Source organism: Heterodontus francisci, chromosome 2, assembly GCF_036365525.1.
Source record: "Heterodontus francisci isolate sHetFra1 chromosome 2, sHetFra1.hap1, whole genome shotgun sequence".
Taxonomy (NCBI): Eukaryota; Metazoa; Chordata; class Chondrichthyes; order Heterodontiformes; family Heterodontidae; genus Heterodontus; species Heterodontus francisci.
In genome coordinates, this window is record NC_090372.1 from 128,903,388 (window position 1) to 128,927,481 (window position 24,094).

The 24,094-nt window shown below is 44.9% G+C and overlaps 1 protein-coding gene across 5 annotated transcripts in view; it reads right to left on the bottom strand.

Moving 5' to 3' along the window:
• LOC137346782 (tyrosine-protein phosphatase non-receptor type 3-like) overlaps positions 1-22,220 on the bottom strand; it is a 360,471-nt gene extending 338,251 nt beyond the window's left edge. For all 5 annotated transcript variants that reach the window (XM_068010672.1, XM_068010633.1, XM_068010662.1 and 2 more), the window contains exon 1: positions 22,086-22,220. Coding sequence is in view for 3 of the 5 variants with exons in the window: in XM_068010662.1 (XP_067866763.1) it covers positions 22,086-22,093 (8 nt within the window). In the remaining 2 variants the exon portion in view is untranslated. The remainder of the gene's footprint in view (positions 1-22,085) is intronic.
• Positions 22,221-24,094: the final 1,874 nt, after the last annotated feature.

The following is a 24,094-nucleotide window of genomic DNA, read 5'->3' on the forward strand; positions in this document are numbered from 1 at the left end:
TCCCAAAATGTATCGCTTCACACTTCCCTGCATTAAATGTCATCTGCAATGTATTCGCCCATTCCACCAGTCTGTCTATGTCCTCTTGAAGTCTATCACCATCCTCCTCACTGTTCACAACATTTCCCAGTTACAGGCAAGTCTAACTTCCCAATGGAGAATGATCATCTCCAGCCTGTAATGTTTTAAAATTAATGACCTCGGCATTATTTAACCAAACAAGAAAAAAAAATCATTACATATTTAACATCTACCTTATGTAATGGATGATCAATAAACAGCTATACAGTAATGGATACAAATGCAAACGACAACAAGTAACAGTTTCTTGATATGTTTGATCACGTTTGCCAGTTCCTGGGTATGTCTAATCAGTTGTCCTACTGCCTGGATATTTGTGACCAGCTGTGCTGGTTCCTGTTTATATCTGCCCAGCTCTGCTAGTGTCTGGGCACAACTGTTGCAGCTGTGCTAGTTCCTGGCATTTTCTGCTCAACTGTGTTAGTTGCTGGGTATATCTGGTCAGTCTGCAAATCTTGAAATTGTGCCCTATCCACTCAAGCTCAAATTATTAACATATATCATGAAAAGCAGTGGTCCTAGCACCACCCCTGAAAACCCCTGTGTACCTTCTTCCAGTCTGGAAAACAACCATTCACTAACTCTTTGATTTGTGTCCTTCAGCCAATTTCAAATCCATGCTGCCACTGCTCCTTTTCCTCCACGGGCTTCAACTTTGCTGGCAAGCCGACTATGTGGCTCTTTCTCAAATGCCTTTCAGAAGTCCATATACACCAAATCGCCCTCATCAACCCTCTCTGTTACCTCATCAAAAAACTCAATCAAATTAGTTAAACACAATTTGCCTTTAACAAATCTGTGCTGGCTTTTCCAGATTATCGTTTCGAAAAACTTCCCCACCACTGAGTTTAGACTGACAGGCCTGTAGTTGCTGGGTTTATCCTTACACCCATTTTTGAAAAAGGGTGCAACATTTGCAATTCTCCAGTCCTCTGGCACCAACCACCCTCCACCTGCCCCGCACCCCCCTCCACCCCCCCAATCTAAGGAAGATTGGAAGATTATGGCCAGTAACTCTGCAATTTCCATGCTTACTTCCCTCAGCAACCTTGGATTATATCCCATATGGACCTGATGACTTATCTACTTTAAGTAGAACCCAGCGACCCGGGTTCGATTCCGGGTACTGCCTGTGTGGAGTTTGCAAGTTCTCCCTGTGTCTGCGTGGGTTTTCTCCGGGTGCTCCGGTTTCCTCCCACAAGCCAGAAGACTTGCAGGTTGATAGGTAAATTGGCCATTATAAATTGTCACTAGTATAGGTAGGTGGTAGGGAAATATAGGGACAGGTGGGGATGTTTGGTAGAAATATGGGATTAGTGTAGGATTAGTATAAATGGGTGGTTGATGTTCGGCACAGACTCGGTGGGCCGAAGGGCCTGTTTCAGTGCTGTATCTCTAATCTAATCTAATCTAAAGTACAGTTAGTCTTTCCAGTACCTCCTCTTTACCAATTTTTAGCCCATCCAATATCTCAACCAGCACCTTTTTCACCATGATTTTGGCAGTATCTTCTGCCTTGGTAAGGATAGATGCAAAGTACTTATTTAATACCTCAGCCATGCCTTCTGCCTCTCTGCATAGGTCTCCTTTTTGGTCCCTAATCTGCCCTACCCTCCACTATTTATATATTTAAAAGTCACCTGCACTGGATGAATTGGCTAGAACTGTGAGCCCCTTATCTGCGGTACACTAAAACTGTATTGTTCAAATTTTTCGGTACCAGCGCTAGGGTCAAAACACCAAAATAAAAGCAAAATACTGCAGGTGCTAGAAATGTGAAATAAAAACAGAAAATGCTGGAAATACTCAGCAGGTCTAGCAGCATCTGTGGAGAGAGAAGCAGAGTTAACGTTTCAGATCTGTGACCTTTCATCAGAACTGCTGAGCATTTCCAGCATTTTCTGTTCTTATACCAAAATAAGGCTCCTTGGACTGACGCTGTGGCAGAGTCACCAGCCCTTTTAACAAAGCTGAGTGTATGAACAAAGAAAATTACAGCACAGGAACAGGCCCTTCAGCCTTCCAAGCCTGCGCTGATCCAGATCCTCTATCTAAACATGTCGCCTATTTTCTAAGGGTCTGTATCTCTTTGCTTCCTGCCCATTCATGTATCTGTCTAGATACATCTTAAAAGACGCTATCGTGCCCACGTCTACCACCTCCGCTGGCAACGCATTCCAGGCACCCACCACCCTCTGCGTAAAGAACTTTCCACGCATATCCCCCCTAAACTTTTCCCCTCTCACTTTGAACTCGTGACCCCTAGTAATTGAATCCCCCACTCTGGGAAAAAGCTTCTTGCTATCCACCCTGTCTATACCTCTCATGCTTTTGTACACCTCAGTCAGGTCCCCCCTCAACCTTCGTCTTTCTAATGAAAATAATCCTAATCTACTCAACCTCTCTTCATAGCTAGCGCCCTCCATACCAGGCAACATCCTGGTGAACCTCCTCTGCACCCTCTCCAAAGCATCTACATCCTTTTGGTAATGTGGCGACCAGAACTGCACGCAGTATTCCAAATGTGGCCGAACCAAAGTCTGATACAACTGTAACATGACCTGCCAACTCTTGTACTCAATACCCCGTCCGATGAAGGAAAGCATGCCGTATGCCTTCTTGACCACTCTATTGACCTGCGTTGCCACCTTCAGGGAACAATGGACCTGAACACCCAAATCTCTCTGTACATCAATTTTCCCAGGACTTTTCCATTTATTGTATAGTTCACTCTTGAATTGGATCTTCCAAAATGCATCACCTCGCATTTGCTCGGATTCAACTCCATCTGCCATTTCTCTGCCCAACTCTCCAATCTATCTATATTCTGCTGTATTCTCTGACAGTCCCCTTCACTATCTGCTACTCCACCAATCTTAGTGTCGTCTGCAAACATGCTAATCAGACCACCTATACTTTCCTCCAAATCATTTATGTATATCACAAACAACAGTGGTCCCAGCACGGATCCCTGTGGAACACCACTGGTCACACGTCTCCATTTTGAGAAACTCCCTTCCACTGCTACTCTCTGTCTCCTGTTGCCCAGCCAGTTCTTTATCCATCTAGCTAGTACACCCTGGACCCCATGCGACTTCACTTTCTCCATCAGCCTACCATGGGGAACCTTATCAAACGCCTTACTAAAGTCCATGTATATGACACCTACAGCCCTTCCCTCATCAATCAACTTTGTCACTTCCTCAAAGAATTCTATTAAGTTGGTAAGACATGACCTTCCCTGCACAAAACCATGTTGCCTATCACTGATGAGCCCATTTTCTTCCAAATGGGAATAGATCCTATCCCTCAGTATCTTCTCCAGCAGCTTCCCTACCACTGACGTCAGGCTCACCGGTCTATAATTACCTGGATTTTCCCTGCAACCCTTCTTAAACAAGGGGACAACATTAGCAATTCTCCAGTCCTCTGGGACCTCGCCCGTGTTTAAGGATGCTGCAAAGATATCTGTTAAGGCCCCAGCTATTTCCTCTCTTGCTTCCCACAGTAACCTGGGATAGATCCCATCCGGACCTGGGGACTTGTCCACCTTAATGCCTTTTAGAATACCCAACACTTCCTCCCTCCTTATGCCGACTTGACCTGGGGAGGGAATTGTAACTGCAGTAAACACGAAGTCCCCTACTACAAGCCTTCATCCCACAGACCACATTCATAGGGCACAATAAAATTTCTTCCCTCAGTTGTATTGGTGAAACATTTCCAAGACCACAGCTCTGATTGTGGGCAGTCACAAATGCAGAATTGCATAATGTCCTTTATCTGCATATGCATAGCAGTCTGAGAAACTGGATTCAAAATGAAACTGCTAAATACAGGAGAAAGTAAAGGACGGCCTTATCACATCTTCAGAACATTCTAAAGCACTTCACAGACAAATAATTACTTTTTGAAATGTATACACTTGTGTAGACAAGCATGGCAGCCAATTTACACGCAGCCAGGTCCGAAAACAGCAAATAAGATGCTTTTGGAAGCATTGAGAGGGGATTCTTGATTAGGACCGTAATCGCATGGGAACTTTTATATCCACCTGAAACAGCAAATGGGGACATGCTTCAACACCTCCTCCAAAAGACAGCACCTCTGACAATACAATACTCCCTCAATCACAGAATCGTTATAGCACAGGCGGAGGCCTTTCGGTCTGTCGTTTCTGTGCTGGCTGTCAAAGAGCAATTTACCCAGTGCCACTTGCCCACCTTCTGCATATTCTCTCTTTTCAGATAACAATCCAATTCCATCTTGAAAGCCTCGTTTGAACCTGCCTCCACCACACTCTCAGGTAGTGCATCCCAGATCCTAACCACGCACTGCGTGAAAAAGCTTTTCCCCATGGCGCCATTGCTTCTTTTGCCAATTACCTTAAATCTGTGCCCTCTTGTTCACGATCTTTCCACCAATGGGAACAGTTTTTCCCTATCTACTCTGTCCAGACCCCTTATGATTTTGAACAACTCTTGCAAATCTCCACTCAACCTTTTTTTCTCCAAGGAAAACAGTCCCAATTCTCCAATCTATCCACATGACTGATGTTTCTCATCCCTGGAACCATTCTCAAGAATCTTTTCTGCACTCTCTCCAATGTTTTCAAATCTTTCCTAAAGTGTGGCACCCAGAACTGGACATAATACTCCAATTGAGGCTAAAATGTCAGTCTAAATTATATGCTCATGTCTTGAACTAGTGCTTGAACCCATGCCTTCCGATCCGAGGCAAGAGTGCCAGTAGTTGAGCCAAGCCAAATTTCAAATAGAATGGGTGATTGATGTTTAACATTAAAACATAAACTGAACATTATTCACATAATACTGAACTGACAGAGGAAGAATTAAGTTTGAGGTGTATTGTTTGAACTGATCTCATAGAAATAAACAATGTATGCACTGTGTTTCGTACTGTCACATGGAATAGTAGGATAAAAGTTTGATCCACATTACTCCACATAATGAATTTCCTATGACACAAGAGCTGTGTTGAGTGGAAGCCAGATACAATCACACTGGAAAGAAAGGACAAGGGGGAGAAACAAGTTATCTGGGCCACTGGGCAGCATCTCCTAGCAACTGAGACATGAGGACACAACAATGAAATGGCTTACTTCCAAAAACATTAAACAAATCCATTCACATTTAATCCATCTTTGGAATTTTAAAAAAAGGTACATATTTCATAGTCAGGAATAATTCGAAACAAAGTTTATTGTTTGTAAATCTTTATCCTGCATGTTTCCTAAAAATGCCTTTAAACATATACCATTGGTATAAGTGAAAATAAATGTGCCAGTTTAGCTCAGTTGGTAACACTCTTGCCTCAAATACAAGATTGCAGGTTCAAGTTCCATTTACTAAGAATTGAAGGAGTGCAGTACTAAGGGAGTGCTGCACTGGAACTGGTGTCTTACTGTTCCACAGAATGCTAAAAAGACGAAAGCAAATAGATTGGTGGAGCTTATTTATCGTTTGGTAAAGGATAAGCGATACACCATTTAGAAGTATAATGCTGATCATGCAGGATAAATATATACCGAAAATCAACAGTTCAGATTAAACAAATGTTTAATCAAATTAAAGCAACAAAGAAATAAGAAAGAAAAGTGACCACTGCAATTCCTGCACAGAAAGGGCACAGAATTTTTTTTTCATTCGTCAGGGGAGGTGGGCTTCACTGGCTAGGCCAGCATTTATTTCCCATCTCTAATTGCCTTTGCCAAGGTGGTGGTGAGCTGCCTTCTTGAACCGCTGCCGTCCTTGGGGTGTAGGTACACCCACAGTGCCTTTAGGAAGGGAGTTCCAGGATTTTGACTGAACAACAGTGAAGCAACGGCGCTATAGTTCCAAGTCAGGATGATGTGTGACTTGGAGGGGAACTTGCAGGCGGCGGTGTTCCCATGTATCTGCTGCCCTTGTCCTTCTAGGTGGTAGAAGTCGCGAGTTTGGAAGATGCTGCCGATGGAGCCTTGGTGAGTTGCTGCAGTGCATTTTGTAGATGGTACACACTGCTGTCACTGTGCATTGGTGGTGGAGGGAGTGAATGTTGAAGGTGGTGGATGGGGTGATAATTAAGCAGGCTGCTTTGTCCTGGATGGTGTCATAGAACAACAGCACTGAAGGCAGCCATTCAACCCCTCGTGTCCATGCTGGCTCTCCGAAGGAGCAATTCACATGCTGCCACTCCCTGTGTCGAGCTTCTTTTGTGCTGTTGGAGCTGAACCTATCCAGGGTGGAGAGTATTCCATCATACTCCTGACTTGTGCCCTGTAGATGGTGGACAGGCATTGGGGACTCAGGAGGTGAGTTACTTGCCACAGAATTCCCAGCTTGACCGCTCTTGTAGCCACAGCATTTATATGGCTGGTCCACTTCAGTTTTTGGTCAATGGTAATCCCCCAGGAGGTTGATAGTGGGGGATTCAATGCCATTGAACATCAAGGGGAGGTGGTTAGATTCTCTCTTATTTGAGATGGTCATTGTCTGGCACTTGTGTGGCACGAATGTTACTTGCCACTTATCATCCCAAACCTGAATGTTGTCCAGGTTTTGCTGCATTTCTACACGGACTGCTTCAGTATCTGAGGAGTCGCAAAAGGTGAACTTTGTGCAATCAGCAGTGAACATCCCCACTTATGACCTTATAATGGAGGGACGGTCATTGATGAAGCAGCTGAAGATAGTTGGATGCTGAGGAACTCCTGCAGTGATGTCCTGGGACTGAGATGATTGACCAACAACCACAACCACCTTCCTTTGGATTAGATATGACTCCAACCAGCGAGAGTTTCCCCCCAATTCCCATTGACTCCAGTTTTGCTAGGGTTCGTTGATATCATGCTCGGGTCAAATGCTGCCTTGATGTCAAGGGCAGTCACTCTCACCTCACCTCTGGAGTTCAGCTCTTTTGTCCATATTAGGACCAAGGCTGTACTGAGGTTAGGAGCTGAGCGGCCATGGTAGAACTCAGACTGAGCAGGTTATTGCTGAGTAAGTACCATTTAATAGCACTGTCGACGACCCCGTCAATCACTTTGCTGATGATTGAGAGTAGACTGATGGGGCAGTAAGTGGCTGATTGGATTTGTCCTGCTTTTTGTGGACAGGACAGGCTCCGCCCCCTTCATTTAAGCTGAGTGTGTATATTTGTGTAAATATTTTTAGTTTAAAAGCAATTTTGATCTTGTTTTCACCAAAGCTATACGGATATCATTTAAAGCCACATTTTCCACATTTCCGGGTAGATGCCAGTGTTGTAGCTATACTGGAAGAGCTTGGCTAGGGGAGCAGCTAGTTCTGGAGTACAGGTCTTCAGTACTATTGCCAGAATGCCGTCAGGGCCCATGGCCTTTGCAGTATCCAGTGCCTTCAGCCATTTCTTGAAATCAAGTGGAGTAAATTGGATTGGCTGAAGTCTGGCATCTGTGTTGCTGGGGTCTTCAGGAGGAGGCCAAGATGGATCATCCACTCAGCACTTCTGGCTAAAGATGGATGCAAATGCTTCAACCTTGTCTTTTGCTCTGATGTGCTGAGCTCCCTCATCGTTGAGGATGGGGATATATGTGGCACCTCCCTCCTCCTATTTGTTGTTTAATTGTCCACCACCATTCACAACTGGATGTGGCAGGATTGCAGAGCTTAGATCCAATCCATCCATTGTGGGATCACTTAGCCCTATCTATTGCATGCTGCTTCCGCTGTCTGGCATGCAAGTGGTCCTGTGGTGTATCTTCACCAGGGTGAGACCTAATTTTTAGGTATGCCCACCTGAACTCTTCATTGAACCAGGATTTACCAGGATGAAGATAAGAAAATGAGGAAGAGAGACATAGAAAAATATACTGCAACAGAGGTTTAAACATAATTTTTTTAATTCAGTACTGTTATGGACTGGTGGTAGGGGGTGTGGATGGTTCCCACTGTTCACCCCCCAACTGACCACAATCGTGTTTTGTTAAAATGATGCTTTAGCCGCTGATTGCCTTACGGGTCAAATAAACAAACTAATGACAGGTTTTCTCGTAGATTTTAAAAAATTATTATTTTTAAATAAATCCTGAAATGATAACAACACTCACACATGCATTCACCCACACCTACATACGCAAGAATAGATAGATAGAGAGAAAAGGGCAAGATGTAGTTTAAAGTTCCAAGTGAGGTGAGTGTTTGTGGTCTGCAGAAGATTATTGAGTCTTCTTAGGAGAGAAGTCTTTTTTGAAAAGTTGCAGACCTGATCATTCAGTCTTGAACTTGCAGAGGTATTGTAGAGCTGGCAAGGTTGTAATACAACCCAAAGCTGGTGGTGTGTAGTTTGTTACCTTCACAGATGGTTAGTGTCAAAGTCACTGCTGTGGTAGCTGTTCTTGGTCAGCAGAGTTCTTTTCTTGTGCTTGCTGGATCCTTCTCACAGGCTGTGATGCTGGCTTGAACTCTCTCTCTCAGAGATACTGTTTAACTGTAAACATCTTTCACATTACTTTGTTAGGAGACATGTGGCCCTCCCCACTGTTGTGACCACACAATGGGCCAAGGGATGATAATCATGGCCTCATTTAATGTTTGAATGGACATCACTGTTATGATGTCGCTGCTTCACATCTTACTATCTCTAGCATCCTCTGTTAATCCATTCATCTCGATCAGAGTCATTAATATGCAATAGCTTCTTTCAATTTCAAAGGGGTTCTCTCCAGAACTATTTCAGACGGTATTAACGAGCCTCACCCTTGCAGATGAATGTGTGGATTTCCAGTACAGGAGGGATCACATAGCCACTACTTCATTTTTACTGTGTATAAGTGTCTATGTTCCTGTGATTTTGTTTAGCAGTTAACATTTTTTAAATTCATAATTCTTCCATTTCATTGTTTCTTTCATCACAGCTCCTTCCATGCATGACAGTAAAGGCCTGCTACCCAATCTGAACCCAACGGGACCTGACATGCGTCGGGTTCGGGTCGGGTCGCTCTTCCGGGTCTGGCTTTCAGGCTCGGGTCGGGCCGGGCCAGGTCCAGGTCGGACACACATAGCAAGAAGTGTTAAAAATAAAAAAACCTACCTGAGCTGGGAGTCCAGGACATCAAAGAGGGAAACTCTGAGTCTGTGCAGTGTGCGTCTCCATGACGTCATCACGCTCATGCTGCAGCTTCCTGCAGATTGGGAGTAGCAAGGTAGGTAAAGGGAACATTCCGGTGGTCGAGTTGGGCTTTTACATGACAGTATTATAATAAGGGAGCAGTCAGGGAAGAGATAGAAACTATAAAGGATGCCAATGGAATCAAAGTGAGTGTAAAACAGAATAGTTATTGTGAATGACTACTACCTCCAAGTATTCACAAGGAATGACATGAATAATCTACCCTTTCCAAAGAGATAACCAAAGTAAAATTATCAACTTTGATGGAACTTAGATGAAAGTCATAAACAGGTGAGAAGGGCCTGAAACAAATTGCCAGGTATAAATGGTATTTATCCCAGATTTCTAAAAGAGAATAGGCACATTTATAAGTAACTGACAACCATTACAAAGGAGTCATTGGACACTGGAGAGCTACCAATGAATTGGAAACAGGCCAATGAGGTGCCAATATTAGAAAAGGGGTGACAGACTCATTAGTCTTACCTCCATTCCTTTGTACAATAACAGAACTAATCAAAAGTAAACATCTATGCGAATAATCCCCAGCAAACAGCAACCAACATAAATTCCTAAGTATAAAATCATACCTGACCAACCTCCTTGACTTACTTGAGGAAATAACATCCTACTTAGACTGTGAAAAGTCCTAGAATAGTCTAGCTTTCCAGAAGGCATTTGACAAATCTCACATGAAAAGCCATTTGCCAAATTTAAAGCTGTGGGAAATCAGGGAGAATGGATAAGAAACTGGCTGAAGGGCAAAAAAGGAATGAGTGCTTGTTAGAGGAATTATGCCAGGGTGGGAGTACTGAGCAGGGTGGCCCCAGGCTTAGTGTTGAGACCACTACTTAAATGACCTTGACTTAGAAACTCAAAGTGGTAAAATTTGCTGATATACCAAACTGGGATAGGCAGTAGGGCAAAATCAATGGCAGATGAATTTTAATCAGCACAAGTGAAAAGTACTCCACACATAAGATGAAAAAGTAAACAACATATATACTTCATGAATGGTATTAAAATAGGTAAATGGATAGAGACTTCGAAGTCTTAAAGGACTTAACACTAAACAAGGAAGAAATTACAGATCGTCTAAGACCAAATGTCAGACAAATAATCTGACAACATAGAATCGGTGTTCAAATGCATGAGAAAGGTGGTGGAGAGGTAGTCAGTACACATGTGGAAGCTGACCATCTATCTAGATGTTGTTGTCAAGCGGCACCATGTAGATGAGGAAAGGAGTTGTTCAAGCATAGATCCTCAGGGATCTTTTGAGGTAATGGTGCAGGGCATGAAGAGAAGCCATTTCTGGAAATGCTCTAGCTATGATTTGATAGCCAAGAGTGGAATCAAAAGAGGGAAGTACCACTGAACTGCATAATGGAGGAGAAACACTGAGAGAGAATACTGTGGTTAACATAGCAAAGTCTGCAGAAAGTTCGAGCAGCAGTCATAGTAACAGAGGCTGTTATTTTTGACTTTCATCGGGGCCATTTGGTGCTGTGGCAGGAGTGGAAATCTGATTGCAAAGATTCAAATGTGGAGTTGCAGAAAGATGATCATGGACTCTAGGGGTGGCAACTAGTTCAAGGATTTGAAAGGAAAGAGAAGTTGGAGATGGGGCAGTAGTTTCCAAGGACAGATGCGACAAGAGCGTCTTTTGAGGTGATAGTAGTTTTGAAATGGAAGGAAAAATCACCTTATGAAAAGGAAGCATTTAAAATGCCAGCTTGCATGGGGATCAGAAAGGGAAGTTGATCAATCAGCAGCTTAGCGATATGGCATTAAGGGAGTGCAGGATGGGTCTCATGGACACCATGAGCTTAGAAATTGGAGATGAAAGAGTCTAGACAATTGTGTTTTCATTGCTAGGGAAGAGTGTGTCCTGAGACAGGTTATGCTTGGTGGGCAAGGGGAAGGGGGGAAATGTAGAAGAGGCAGCTGAACAGATGGGTCTAAATCAGTTACAAGGAAATCACAGTTTTGGAGGCACGAGTGCAGGAGGCAACGGGGCAGTTTAATGAAACACTTGGTGATGGAGAAGAGAAGCAACCTTTGCTCTCCAGAATCATCCTGAAATAGTGGATGATTTTGGAAGAGGAGAATGAGGCCCGATAGCTGTTGATATATTTCAGCCAGATCCAGTGATGGATAGCTAAACCAATTATGCACAGTCAAGCCTGCACCCCAGACTTAAGCAAGCAAAAATGGAGGCCATATCCGTAAGAGTGACCAGGATGAGACAGAGTAAAAGTTTTGCTAGAAACAAACACATACAACATGGAGATCAAGGAGTGGTTGAGCAAATCCACAGCTGTATTGTGGTGAGTGGAGGAAAAGGCTAGGGACTTGGGCTTTTGAAAGTGCAGTTAAGTGACTTGGGTGCAGGCAAAGAGATTTTTTTCTCAAGATAGATGCAGAAAAAAGTGGGATTGGGAGGGAGTAGGGCAATGAGTGGTGAGGAATACAAGAGTGTGGTCAGAGATGGCCTTATCAGTGATTGTTATTAGCCCGGGCTGACTCTCATCTCAGAGTTTGAAGGTTGTGGGTTCCAGCCGTACTACAGCTATAAAGCACTTTGGAACGTTCTGAAGTTGCGAAAAAGTGCACATATAAGATTTTTTCTTCTTTATTGAGATTGTGGGAGCAACAGATGGCAAGTTCGATGGGGTGCAGTGAATATATGTAGATGAGTTTAAATGAAGAGATTTAAAGCGGCAAGTGAATTCAAAGAAGGGGCATTGAGATGGAAATTGAAATATGAGCAGTCACTCAGTACTGAAGCTGAGGGAGGAAAGGAGGGAAGGAACTCAAAGCGGGGCTGATATTGTGGTAGAGAACAAGGATTTTAAAAGGAGGGGCAAGAAGGCTGGCACAAGACAAGGTTTTCAAAGGAGTGGAAGATGTCAGAACAGTAGGAGATACCAAGGTGCAACTTGGTGATAAGGGCTGCATTGCCACTGTTGTGGCTTGAGTGGGACAGGTCACCTGTAAGTCAAGTTTCAGTCAAATTTAGGATATCAACGCAAAATAAAGAGCTTGCATGTATATATGATTGTGGATGGCAACGGGCTTGTTCACATGTGAATTATATTCCAAAGGGAGGTATGAAGAGGGGCTGCAATTGTTGATCCATTGGCAGAGTCCAAGGGGGCAGTGATAAGTCAAGTGAGCAGGATAGGAAGAAGGATATTCTTGCCTGACAGTGAGTGCAATGAAGGTTCTCTAGACTGATTTCTGGGATCAGAGGATAGTCCTACAAGGAAAGATTGAGTCGACTAGGCCTACACGCCTTTAAATTTAGAAGAATGAGAGGTGAACTAATTGAAACATAAAATTCTTAAGGGGCTTGACAGGGTAGATGCTGGGAGGATGTTTCCCCTGACAAGGGAGTCTAGGACTAGGGATCACAGTCTCAGAATAAGAGGTCAATGATTTAGGACTGAGATAAGGAGAAACTTCTTCACTCAAAGCATTGTAAATAGTTAGAATTCTCTATCCCAGATAGCTGCGGGTGCTCAGTCGTTGAGTATATTCAAGACAGAGATCAATATATTTTTGGGTACGAGGTAAATTAAGGGATATGGGGAAAAGTGCAGAACGGTGCAGTGCACAGAATCATAGAATGGTTAGAGCACAGAAAGTCTCCATTCCGCCCATCATGTCCATGCAGGCTCTCTGCAAGAGCAACTCATCTTGTTCCACTCCTTCAGCCTTTTCCCCATAGCCCTACAAATTTTCTCTCTTGAAATAGTTATCCAGTTCTCTTTTGAAGGCCTTGATTGAATCTACTTCCACCACAATCTCAGGCAGTGTAGTCCAGATCCTAACCACTTGCTGTGTAAAAAAGTTTTCCCTCGCGTCACTGTTGCTTCTTTTGCCAATCATCTTAAATCAGTGTCCTCTGGTTCTAGATCCTTCGTTCAATGGGAACAGTTTCCCCCCACCTACACTGTCCAGACCCCTCATGGTTTTGAACACCTCTATAAAATCTCCTCTTAATCTTCTTCTCGTAGGAGAACAGACTCAGCTTCTCCAAGTAACTGAAGTTCCTCATCCCTGGAACCATGCCCATGAATCTTTTCCGCACGCTCTCAAATACCTTCACATCCTTCCGAAAGTGTGATGCCCAGAACCAGACACAATACTATGGTTGAGGCCAAACCAGTGTTTTGTACAGGTTTATCATAACTTGCTCGTTTTTGTACTCTATGTCCCTATCTAGAAGGCCCAGGATCCCATATGCTTCATGAACCGCTTTCTCAACTTGCCCTGCAACCTTCAATGATTTGTACTCCAATTTATATTGCCTCTCCTCATTCATCCTACCCAATTGAATCAATTCACACTTTTCTGCATTAAATTTCATCAGCCACGTGTCCGTCCATTCCACCAGCCTGTCTCTGTCCTCTTGAGGTTTATCACTATCCTCCTCACAGTTGACAATACTTCCACATTTTGTGGCAGCTGCAAACTTTGGAATTGTGCCCTGTACACCCAAGTCTAGGTCATTAATATAGATCAAGAAAAGCAAGGGTCCCAACACCAACCCCTGGAAAGCCTCATTATATACCTACCTCTAGTCCGAAAAACAACCGTTCACAACTATTCTCTGTCTCCCGTCACTCAGCCAATTTCATATCCAGGCTGCTACCGTCCTTTTTATTCCATGGGCTTTAACTTTGCTGACAAGCCTGTTAAGTGGCACTTTATCAAATGCCTTTTGGAAGTCCATGTACACTACATCATGTGCATTACCCTCGTCAATCCTCTCTGTTACCTGCAGAGTCTCATCGACAGGTTTGCGGCTGCCTGCAATGAATTTGGCCTAACCATCAGCCTCAAGAAAACGAACATCATGGGGCAGGATGTCAGAAATGCTCCATCCATCAATATTGGCGACCACGCTCTGGAAGTGGTTCAAGAGTTCACCTACCTAGGCTCAACTATCACCAGTAACCTGTCTCTAGATGCAGAAATCAACAAGCGCATGGGTAAGGCTTCCACTGCTATGTCCAGACTGGCCAAGAGAGTGTGGGAAAATGGCGCACTGACACGAAACACAAAAGTACGAGTGTATCAGGCCTGTGTCCTCAGTACCTTGCTCTACGGCAGAGAGGCCTGGACAACATATGTCAGCCAAGAGCGACGTCTCAATTCATTCCATCTTCGCTGCCTCCGGAGAATACTTGGCATCAGGTGGCAGGACCGTATCTCCAACACAGAAGTCCTCGAGGCGGCCAACATCACCAGCTTATACACACTACTGAGTCAGCGGCGCTTGAGATGGCTTGGCCATGTGAACCGCATGGAAGATGGCAGGATCCCCAAAGACACATTGTACAGCGAGCTCGCCACTGGTATCAGACCCACCGGCCGTCCACGTCTCCGCTTTAAAGACGTCTGCAAACTCGACATGAAATCCTGTGACATTGGTCACAAGTCGTGGGAGTCAGTTGCCAGCGTTTGCCAGAGCTGGCGGGCAGCCATAAAGACAGGGCTAAAATGTGGCGAGTCGAAGAGACTTAGTCGTTGGAAAAAAGACAGAGGCACAAGGGGAGAGCCAACTGTGCAACAGCCCTGACAAACAAATTTCTCTGCAGCACCTGTGGAAGAGCCTGTCACTGTAGAATTGGCCTTTATAGCCACTCTAGGCGCTGCTTCACAAACCACTGACCACCTCCAGGCACGTATCCATTGTCTCTCGAGATAAGGAGGCCCAAAAGAAAAAGAAAGAAGTTACCTCATCAAAAAACTCAAGCAAGTTAGTTAAACATGATTTTCCCTTAACAAATCCATGCTGGCTTTCTTTAATAAATCCACATTTGGCCAAGTGACTGTTCATTTTGTCCTGAATTATCGTTTCCAAAAGCTTTCCCACCACTGGGTTAAACTGACTGGCCTGAATTTCCTGGGCTTGTTCTTGCATCCTTTTTTGAATAAGGGTGTAACATTTGCAATTCTCCCGCCCTCTGGCACCACATCTGTCTCTAAAGGGGACAGGAAGATTATGGCCAGTGCCTTCGCAATTTTCACCATTATAAGTGTCATGCAGGCCCCCACCTGCCAAGAACGAGGCACATGTTTTGCCACATGAACATTAAAACTTAAACTTGTTGCTGGGAAGAAAAGAGGGTCTATTACAAGGAATTGCCAGGCCCCTCACCGGAAAGACCTTTTTTGCATACTAGCAGACAGTGTTGGAACAAAGGAACCAGTCCCTGCTTCCCCAATAGACAGAAAACTAATGTCCTTTAGGGAAGGAAATCTGCTGTCCTTACCTGGTCTGGCCTACATGTGACTCCAGATCCACAGCAATGTGACTGACTCTGACATGCCCTCTGAAATGGCCTAGCAAGCCACTCTGTTGTATCTAACCGCTATGAAGTCAATAAAAAGGAACAAAACATGGCGGACCACCCGGCATCGACCTAGGCACTGGAAACGACAATGGCAAACCCAGCCCTGTCGACCCTGCAAAGTCCTCCTTACTAACATCTGGGGGCTTGTGTCAAAGTTGGGAGAGCTGTCCCACAGACTAGTCAAGCAACAGCCTGACAAAGTCAAACTCATGGAATCATACCTGACAGACAATGTCCCAGACACTGCCATCACCATCCTCGGGTACGTCCTGTCCCACCGGCAGGACAGACCCAGCAGAGGTGGTGGCACAATGGTATACAGTAGGGAGGGAGTTGCTCTGGGAGTCCTCAACATCGACTCTGGACCCAATGAAGTCTCATGGCATCAGGTCAAACATGGACAAGGAAACCTCCTGCTGATTACCACCTACCGCCCTCCCTCCCTCAGCTGATGAGTCAGTACTCCTCCATGTTGAACACCACTTGGAGGAAGCACTGAGGGTGGCAAGGGCACAGAATGTACTCTGGGTAGGGGACTTCAATGTCCATCACCAAGAGTGGCTCTGTAACTCCACTACTGACCGAACTGGCTGAGTCCTAAAGGACATAGCTGCTAGACTGGGTATGCGGCAGGTGGTGAGGGAACCAACAAGAGGGGAAAACATACTTGACCTCGTCTTCACCAATCTGCCTGCCACAGATGCATCTGTCCTTGACAGTATTGGTAGGAGTGACCACCGCGCAGTCCTTGTGGAGGCGAACTCCCGCCTTCACATTGAGGATACCGTCCATCGTGTTGTGTGGCACTACCACCTTGCTAAATGGGATAGATTTCGAACAGATCTAGCAATGCAAAACTGGGCACCCATGAGGCGCTGTGGGCCATCAGCAGCAGCAGAATTGTACTCAACCACAATCTGTAACCTCATGGCCCGGCATATCCCCCACTCTACCATTACCATCAAGCCAGGAGACCAACCCTGGTTCAATGAAGAGTGCAGGAGGGCATGCCAGGAGCAGCACCAGGCATACCTCAAAATGAGGTGTCAAACTGGTGAAGCTACAACACAGGACTATCTGTGTGCCGAACTCCATAAGCAGCATGCGATAGACAGAGCTAAGCGATCCCATAACCAATGGATCAGATCTAAGCTCTGCAGTCCTGCCACATCCAGCCGTGAATGGTGGTGGACAATTAAACAACTAACTGGAGGAGGTGGCTCCAGAAAAATCCCCAACCTCAATGATGGGGCAGCCCAGCACATCAGAGCGAAAGATAATGCTGAAGCATTTGCAACAATCTTCAGCCAGAAGTGCCGAGTTGATGATCCATCTCGGCCTCCTCCTGCAGTCCCCAGCATCACAGATGCCAGACTTCAGCCAATTCGATTCACTCCGCGTGATATCAAGAAACGACTGAAGGCACTGGATACTGCAAAAGCTATGGGCCCTGACAATATTCCGGCAATAGTACTGAAAACCTGTGCTCCAGAACTTGCTGCGCCCCTAGCCAAGCTGTTCCAGTACAGCTACAACACTGGCCTCTTCCCTGCAATGTGGAAAATTGCCCAGGTATGTCCTGTACACAAAAAACAGGACAAGTCCAAACCGGCCAATTACTGCCCCATCAGCCTGCTCTCAATCATCAGATGGAAGGTGTAATCAACAGTGCCATCAAGCGGCACTTGCTTAGCAATAACCTGCTCAGTGACGCTCAGTTTGGGTTCTGCCAGGGCCACTCAGCTCCTAACCTCATTACAGCCTTGGTTCAGACATGGACAAAAGAGCTGAACTCAAGAGGTGAGGTGAGCGTGACGGCCCTTGACACCAAGGCAGCATTTGACCGAGTATGGCATCAAGGAGCCCTAGCAAAACTGAGGTCAATGGGAATCAGGGGGAAAACCCTCCGCTGGTTGGAGCCCTACCTAGCGCAAAGGAAGATGATTGTGGTTGTTGGAGGTCAATCATCTCAGCTCCAGGACATCACTGCAGGAGTTCCTCAGGGTAATGTCCTAGGCCCAACCATCTTCAGCTGCGTCATCAATGGCCTTCCTTCAATCATAAGGTCAGAAGTGGGGATGTTTGCTGATGATTGCACAATGTTCAGCACCATTCGTGACTCCTCAGATACTGAAGCAGTCCGTGTAGAAATGCAGCAAGACTTGGACAATATCCAGGCTTGGGCTGATAAGTGGCAAGTAACATTCGCACCACACAAGCACCAGGCAATGACCATCTCCAACAAGAGAGAATCTAATCATTTCTCCTTGACATTCAATGGCATTACCATTGCTGAATCGCTCACTATCAACATCCTAGAGGCTACCATTGACCAGAAACTGGAGTAGCCAAATAAATACCGTGGCTACAAGAGGTCGGAGGCTGGGAATCCTGCGGTAAGTAACTCACATCCTGACTCCTCAAAGACTGTCCACCATCTACAAGGCACAAGTCAGGAGTGTGATGGAATACTCTCCACTTGCCTGGATGGGTGCAGCTCCAACAACACTCAAGAAACTCGACAACATCCAGGACAAAGCAGCCTGTTTGATTGGCACCCCATCTACAAACATTAACTCCTCCACCACCAACACAGTGGCAGCAGTATGTATCATCTACAAGATGCACTGCAGCAACGCACCAAGGCTCCTCAGACAGCACCTTCCAAACCCGCGACCTCTACCAACTCAAAGAATGACAAGGGCAGCAAATGCATGGGAACACCACCACCACCTTCTCAAGGGCAATTAGGGTTGGGCAATAAATGCTGGCCTGGCCAGCAATGCCCACATCCCATGAATGAATAAGAAAATGTGGTCAGAACAGTTTAGTCACATGGCTCACTGGCTGTTGGAGTTTTTTGAATTTGCCACAGAGTTTTAATACTCAGAAAGCTGTTTGCTCCTCGACTGAAAAACCTCTCTCCTGTCTGCTCTCATCTCACTCTCACCAGCTTCAGAAACCAGTGAAAACATATGAACCCCAAGAGAGAAAAGTCTCCTACAGTGAACAAGGTTTAAGAATAATACTGAGCCCCAACGAAAAGCAAGACTACCTATCGAACTCAAAGCACAGTAAAAAAAAACCTCTTCAGAGATTGCCTCAAACCTCTCCACTCTTTTTCTTCTGCTCTTTTGTGTCTCTATTTGCATGTATGCATCCTCGCGTGGGGCGCGGCGTGTATTCGTTGGCGTTAACCAAATTAAAGTTTAAGTTTGTTTTAATAAATTTCACTTTTCTTCTTTTAACCTAAGAAAGCCTGTTTATGCTCATTTCTTTGCCTTATAATTGGAAAGTGGTGAACAAGGATTCACCAAGGGGGAGCTCAAAACACAGTGTGTTTAAAAATTAAATCCTGTTACAATAAGACCAGGTAAAGGCTAAGACCCCTTGACACTTTTCTCACCTGATCGTAATACAATGTATCCTTGGATGCACCTCATCCGGTCCTGGTAACTCACTAATTTTTAAGTCCAGTCAGCCTATCTAATACCTCCTCTTTATCAATTTTTTGCCAATGTGAGAGAGATCAGCCATATTACTGAATAGCAGAGCAGGCTCAAAGGGCTGAATGCCCTACTCCTGCTCCTATTTCTTACTTCAGGTTGGTGACGTTATCCCCAGAAGGTGCACTGGGTGAGAAAGTCAGAGAGAGAGGAGGATGGGGCAGTTGAGCTTGTTGCGTGGAACGAGGCAGTGATGGGGCCCTTCAGGAATGCCAAGAAAGGCACAGAGGATAGCTGTGGGCTTAATGAAGGGAGATTCAAGCCTGAAATGGTGGCAGAAGTAGAAAACCAGCAAAGTAGTAATGGGTTGGGGTCGGGATTGGGATTAAGAGGAACAAAATACCTCTAAATATTGGGAAGAGCAAAGCCCTGTTTTTTGGTCCCAACCACAAACTCCACTCCCCAGCTACTGACTCCATCCCTTTTCGTGGAAAATGTCTCAGGCTGAAGGTTGGTGTCATATTTCACCGAGATGAGCTTCTGACCACACATCCATTCCATCACTAAAAAAGCCCATTTCCACCCATGTAGCATTGACTGACTCTGCCTGCCTCACCTCATCCAAGCCCTTGTTACTTCTAGACTTAACTATTCCAATACACTCCGACAGAGTGTCCCATGTTCTACCTTCTGTAAACTTGAGGTCACACAAAACTTTGCTGCCTGTGTCCTAACTCGCATCAAGCTCCATTCACCCATCACCCCTGTGCTTGCTGATCGACATTGGCTCCCCATTAAGCAACACCTTGATTTTAAAATTCTCATCCTTGTTTCCCTCCATAGCCTTACCCTGCCCAATCTCTAATCTCTGCCAGCCCTACAACCCTCCAAAATATCTGCGCTCCTCCAATACTGGTCTCTTGAGCATCCCCAATCAATCACTCCACCATTGAGCAACCACGCATTCAGCTGCCAAGGCCTTAGCTCTGGAATTTCCTCCCTAAACCTCTCCACCTCTCTCTCCTGTAAGATGCTCCTTAAAAAAATCTCTTTCACCAAACTTTTGGTCATCTGCCACAATATCTCCTGTGTGGCTCCATGTGAAATATTAATGCTCCTGTGAAGCACCTTGGGGCATTTTACTACATTAAAAGTGTTATATAAATACAAGCTCTTGTTGTACTACCCAAGAGGGGAGAAATAAAAGGTGACATTGCTGGAAGACAGAAAGGAGAAAAAGGCCCCAGATAAGCAGAGGGAGAAGGAAATGATAGATGTATTGGGCTTGGGTCCACAGTGGCATCCAAAATATGCACCTCAATATATACTGAGGAAGCTTAGATTACAGAGGTATGGGAGAAATTTGGAGACGTGCCCTAATCATAAAGTCGAACGTTCAAGTCTGAAGTCATATGGTGAGATGAAGTTAACTTTTAGACATGAAGTCAGCTTGGTGCATCCAAAGCTAACGTCCATTGTTGAAGGCTGTTGTGGAAAGTGAGTGAATCCAAGAACTGAGGGGCAGAGTTTCAGCAGGTATGCTGGTGGAGATGTCTACTGGAGTCAGAAGTCCAAAGAGGAGGGCAAAGCTGACCATGGGTGAGCAGAGATCAATCTTGGAGTCCAGAGTTTCACAGTGGCTCCATGTGTCAGCAGTGCATATCAGTGAATTCTCTGGACCAGCAGAGGTGCAGGGAGCAATGGAAGTGAAATCTGAGGGTCAAAACCAGGGAAGTCCAGGAAGAATAGTGCATACAGGTGAGACTCAGTCATATACTGTTATCCCCTTCTTTCAGCAACAAGGCAGGTAGATGAGATTAGGTCTATTGCTTGTGTGTAGGATAAACAGGGATTATTGGGCTGAAGAGCCTGTTTAAGTGTTGGAACTTCTATACAATGCATACCAAATTCTTATTTATTCATTGCCATCACTTGGGAATTAACTTCAAAAAATATGAATACTATATTTTACACACAGCAACACAATTAATTTGATATCACAAAATATGCACTACATATTGCTTTCCATACTGGATCTTTAAATTTGTGCTTGAAACACATACCTTACACAATATAGCTTTTCTCATCCAAATTATGAAAATTCTTAGATTCATAGGTACTTCTCATGAGAAAGGGGACATTTGTTTGCACTTAGCATCTAAAACAACTAAATTTACTGAATCAAGTCATGAATATACTGTTAGCCTAATCTCCAATTTATGTGCTCATACATTTTGTTCAACATTCACTATAGCTTATTAGCCAATTATTATTTTTACATAGGAAATAATGTTTTCACCCCTTTGCAAATTGACTATCTTATTCCCACAGTCCTGTTACTCACTTCCCCTATCTTCCAAATGTTATCCAATTAATGTGCTTATCATGTCTGGCTCCCCTGTTGTTCTTGTGCAAATGGGCAAACATATTCCCCAAGCATCCATTGGTACAAAGCAGACACACCTACTCCAATGACACCTTGGCATGAGCAACCTTGCCTGCTGCCATATCACTCAAGGGCAGACAAGCCAGTCTGTTTTCCGACTGTCACTCTTTGATGAATACTAACTGGTCTGCAACATAATTATCAGATTCAAGGTCAGACTAACTTGCCCTGACCTCAATGGTTCCTTCGGTACAGGTTGACTGATTAACGTACATCTCTCGTTTATTACTCCTGGGCACTGACTCCTTTTACTCATACATGTATGGATCTACAGACTTACTATTGCCCCCGCATTCCTTTATCAATCATCACCTGCGCTACTCTCTTATGGTCCCTGAGCACAGACTGACTGTCTGGCGGGTTGGGCTGACTACTGTTGAGGTGGAGAGCGCTGCCCAAGCCGTTATTCTCTTCAGCCCTTCCCAACCCAGCCTCCTCCCAGCAAATATTGACACGATGCTGCGCGCGCACCGTCTCCACCTCCTCCCGCTGTACCTTGACCACACACTCTCTCTCTGAAAGTAAAGGAGCAGCAGCCGGCTGTTTAAGTTCAGCCATGGCAGCTCATTTCCAGAGAAGCCTCTAACTTCGTACCTCCACATTCAGGAGACGCTCCTGCTGTCAGTCACAATCGGTGCCGCTGTTTCTGATCTCTATCTCTGCCACGCCACTGCCGCAACTCTCATGACAAAACTCAGGAACAGGTGTGCAACGTCACAGCCTCCAGACTGTTCACTCCCGTCAACACCCGGGAGCGCACAGCTCCTCCCACCCGCCCGCCGCGCGCTAGTAGGATGATGCATGCGCGCGCGGAGTTCTGTAACTGCTGGTAGGCGGAATGTAGGAGAAAAGTTAACTTTTTTCACAGGTTAGCTTTAGGAACATTTTAATTCAACTTCACCGTACTACACTGGATAATATAGTCCTCAAACTGTGAGCATTTTAACTATTTTGTGGACGCTGTCAGTGCATTTTTATAATTGGCCTCGTCCGTCCCGATCTTTAATCATCTCCAGCCCCTCCATATTCCTAGATCTGTGGTCCTCCAATTCTGGCCCCTTGAACGTCCCCTTACTTAGCCATTGGTGGCCGTGCCTTCCGCTGCTAAGGCCCTAAGCTCTGGAATTTTTTCCCAGAACCTCTCTGTCTCTCTTCCTCCTTTAAGACGTTTTCCTTAAAATAGGATGACCATACCTCCCTGTTTTCCAGGGACATTCCTTGAGTGAGGTATTGTTTTCCCAGGCAAATGACATCCCTGGCAGAGTCCCCTGTTTACAAATGCCCTAGCTTTCAATTTCTTGTATAAAGACAGAAAATGCTGTAAATATTCAGCAGGTCTGAGCACCTGTGGAGAGAGAAATAGATTTATTTTAGATTTAGAGATACGGCACTGAAACAGGCCCTTCGGCCCACCGAGTCTGTGCCGACCATTTATACTAATCCTACACTAATCCCATATTCCTACCACATCCTCACCTGTCCCTATATTCCCCTACCACCTATCTATACTAGGGGCAATTTATAATGGCCAATTTACCTATCAACCTGCAAGTCTTTTGCTGTGGGAGGAAACCGGAGCACCCGGAGGAAACCCATGCAGACACAGGGAGAACTTGCAAACTGCACACAGGCAGTACCCAGAATTGAACCCGGGTCGCTGGAGCTGTGAGGCTGCGGTGCTAACCACTGCGCCACTGTGCCGCCCTAACCACTGCGCCACTGTGCCGCCAGGACAAAGAAAAGGACAAAGACGAGGAGTAGAAGTTCTCAATTGTGTTACGACCGAGGCGGGAGGAGTGCACTGTTTATTCTAGTCTCACTTCTCCACAAGTCACAACATATATTTAAAATTTTCCCACTTATTGATAGTCAATCAGGTACTCTATTTTACCCCAGAATAAAGTACACTAATCAGGTTTCTTTAATAAACAACAAAATTATCCATTTATTATAAACCAAGTCATAACCAATAATGAAGTAAACATACGCATAAATTGAAATATTAAAGTCCCTTATTTTATCCTAGCCCTCACGCACACCCACATACATACAAAACCATTAACCGGGGGAAAAAATGGGATTTTTGTTTATGGCTGTTACAAAGAAATAGAAGGAATAAAAAACACTTTGACTGAAAAGATGGTATGGAAGTCCTTTGTTTTGGCGATGTGGCCCAAAAGGGAATAGGCGGCTGTCAATGGAATCTTCCAAGAACAGTTCTTTCCAGGCAATGTTGATGATCCGTTTTGGGTAGGCTTTCAAATGATTCAGCTCAGAAAGCTCCAGTCAGGCTTTACAGCAGGAAGAAACAACAGGATTTTTCTTAGGTCTTATAGCAGCAATAGAGCAGTAAAGGTTTCTTCAAATACAGGGGGGAAACAGTACAACTTGATGCAGGAATTCTTTTAAGATGCCCAGGGATTCTTCAAACACAGGAGGCAACAGGAAACACGCAACACAGGATTTTGCTTTTCAAGAGAAAGATGGGTTGGCTGGATCTTCTGTTCGCCTGGTTCATCAATAAGCAAAACTCCAACTGACTCTGGCCAAACACCAACTGGCTTTTTTCACAGTTCAAAATGAAACTAAAATCTTTCCAGAGG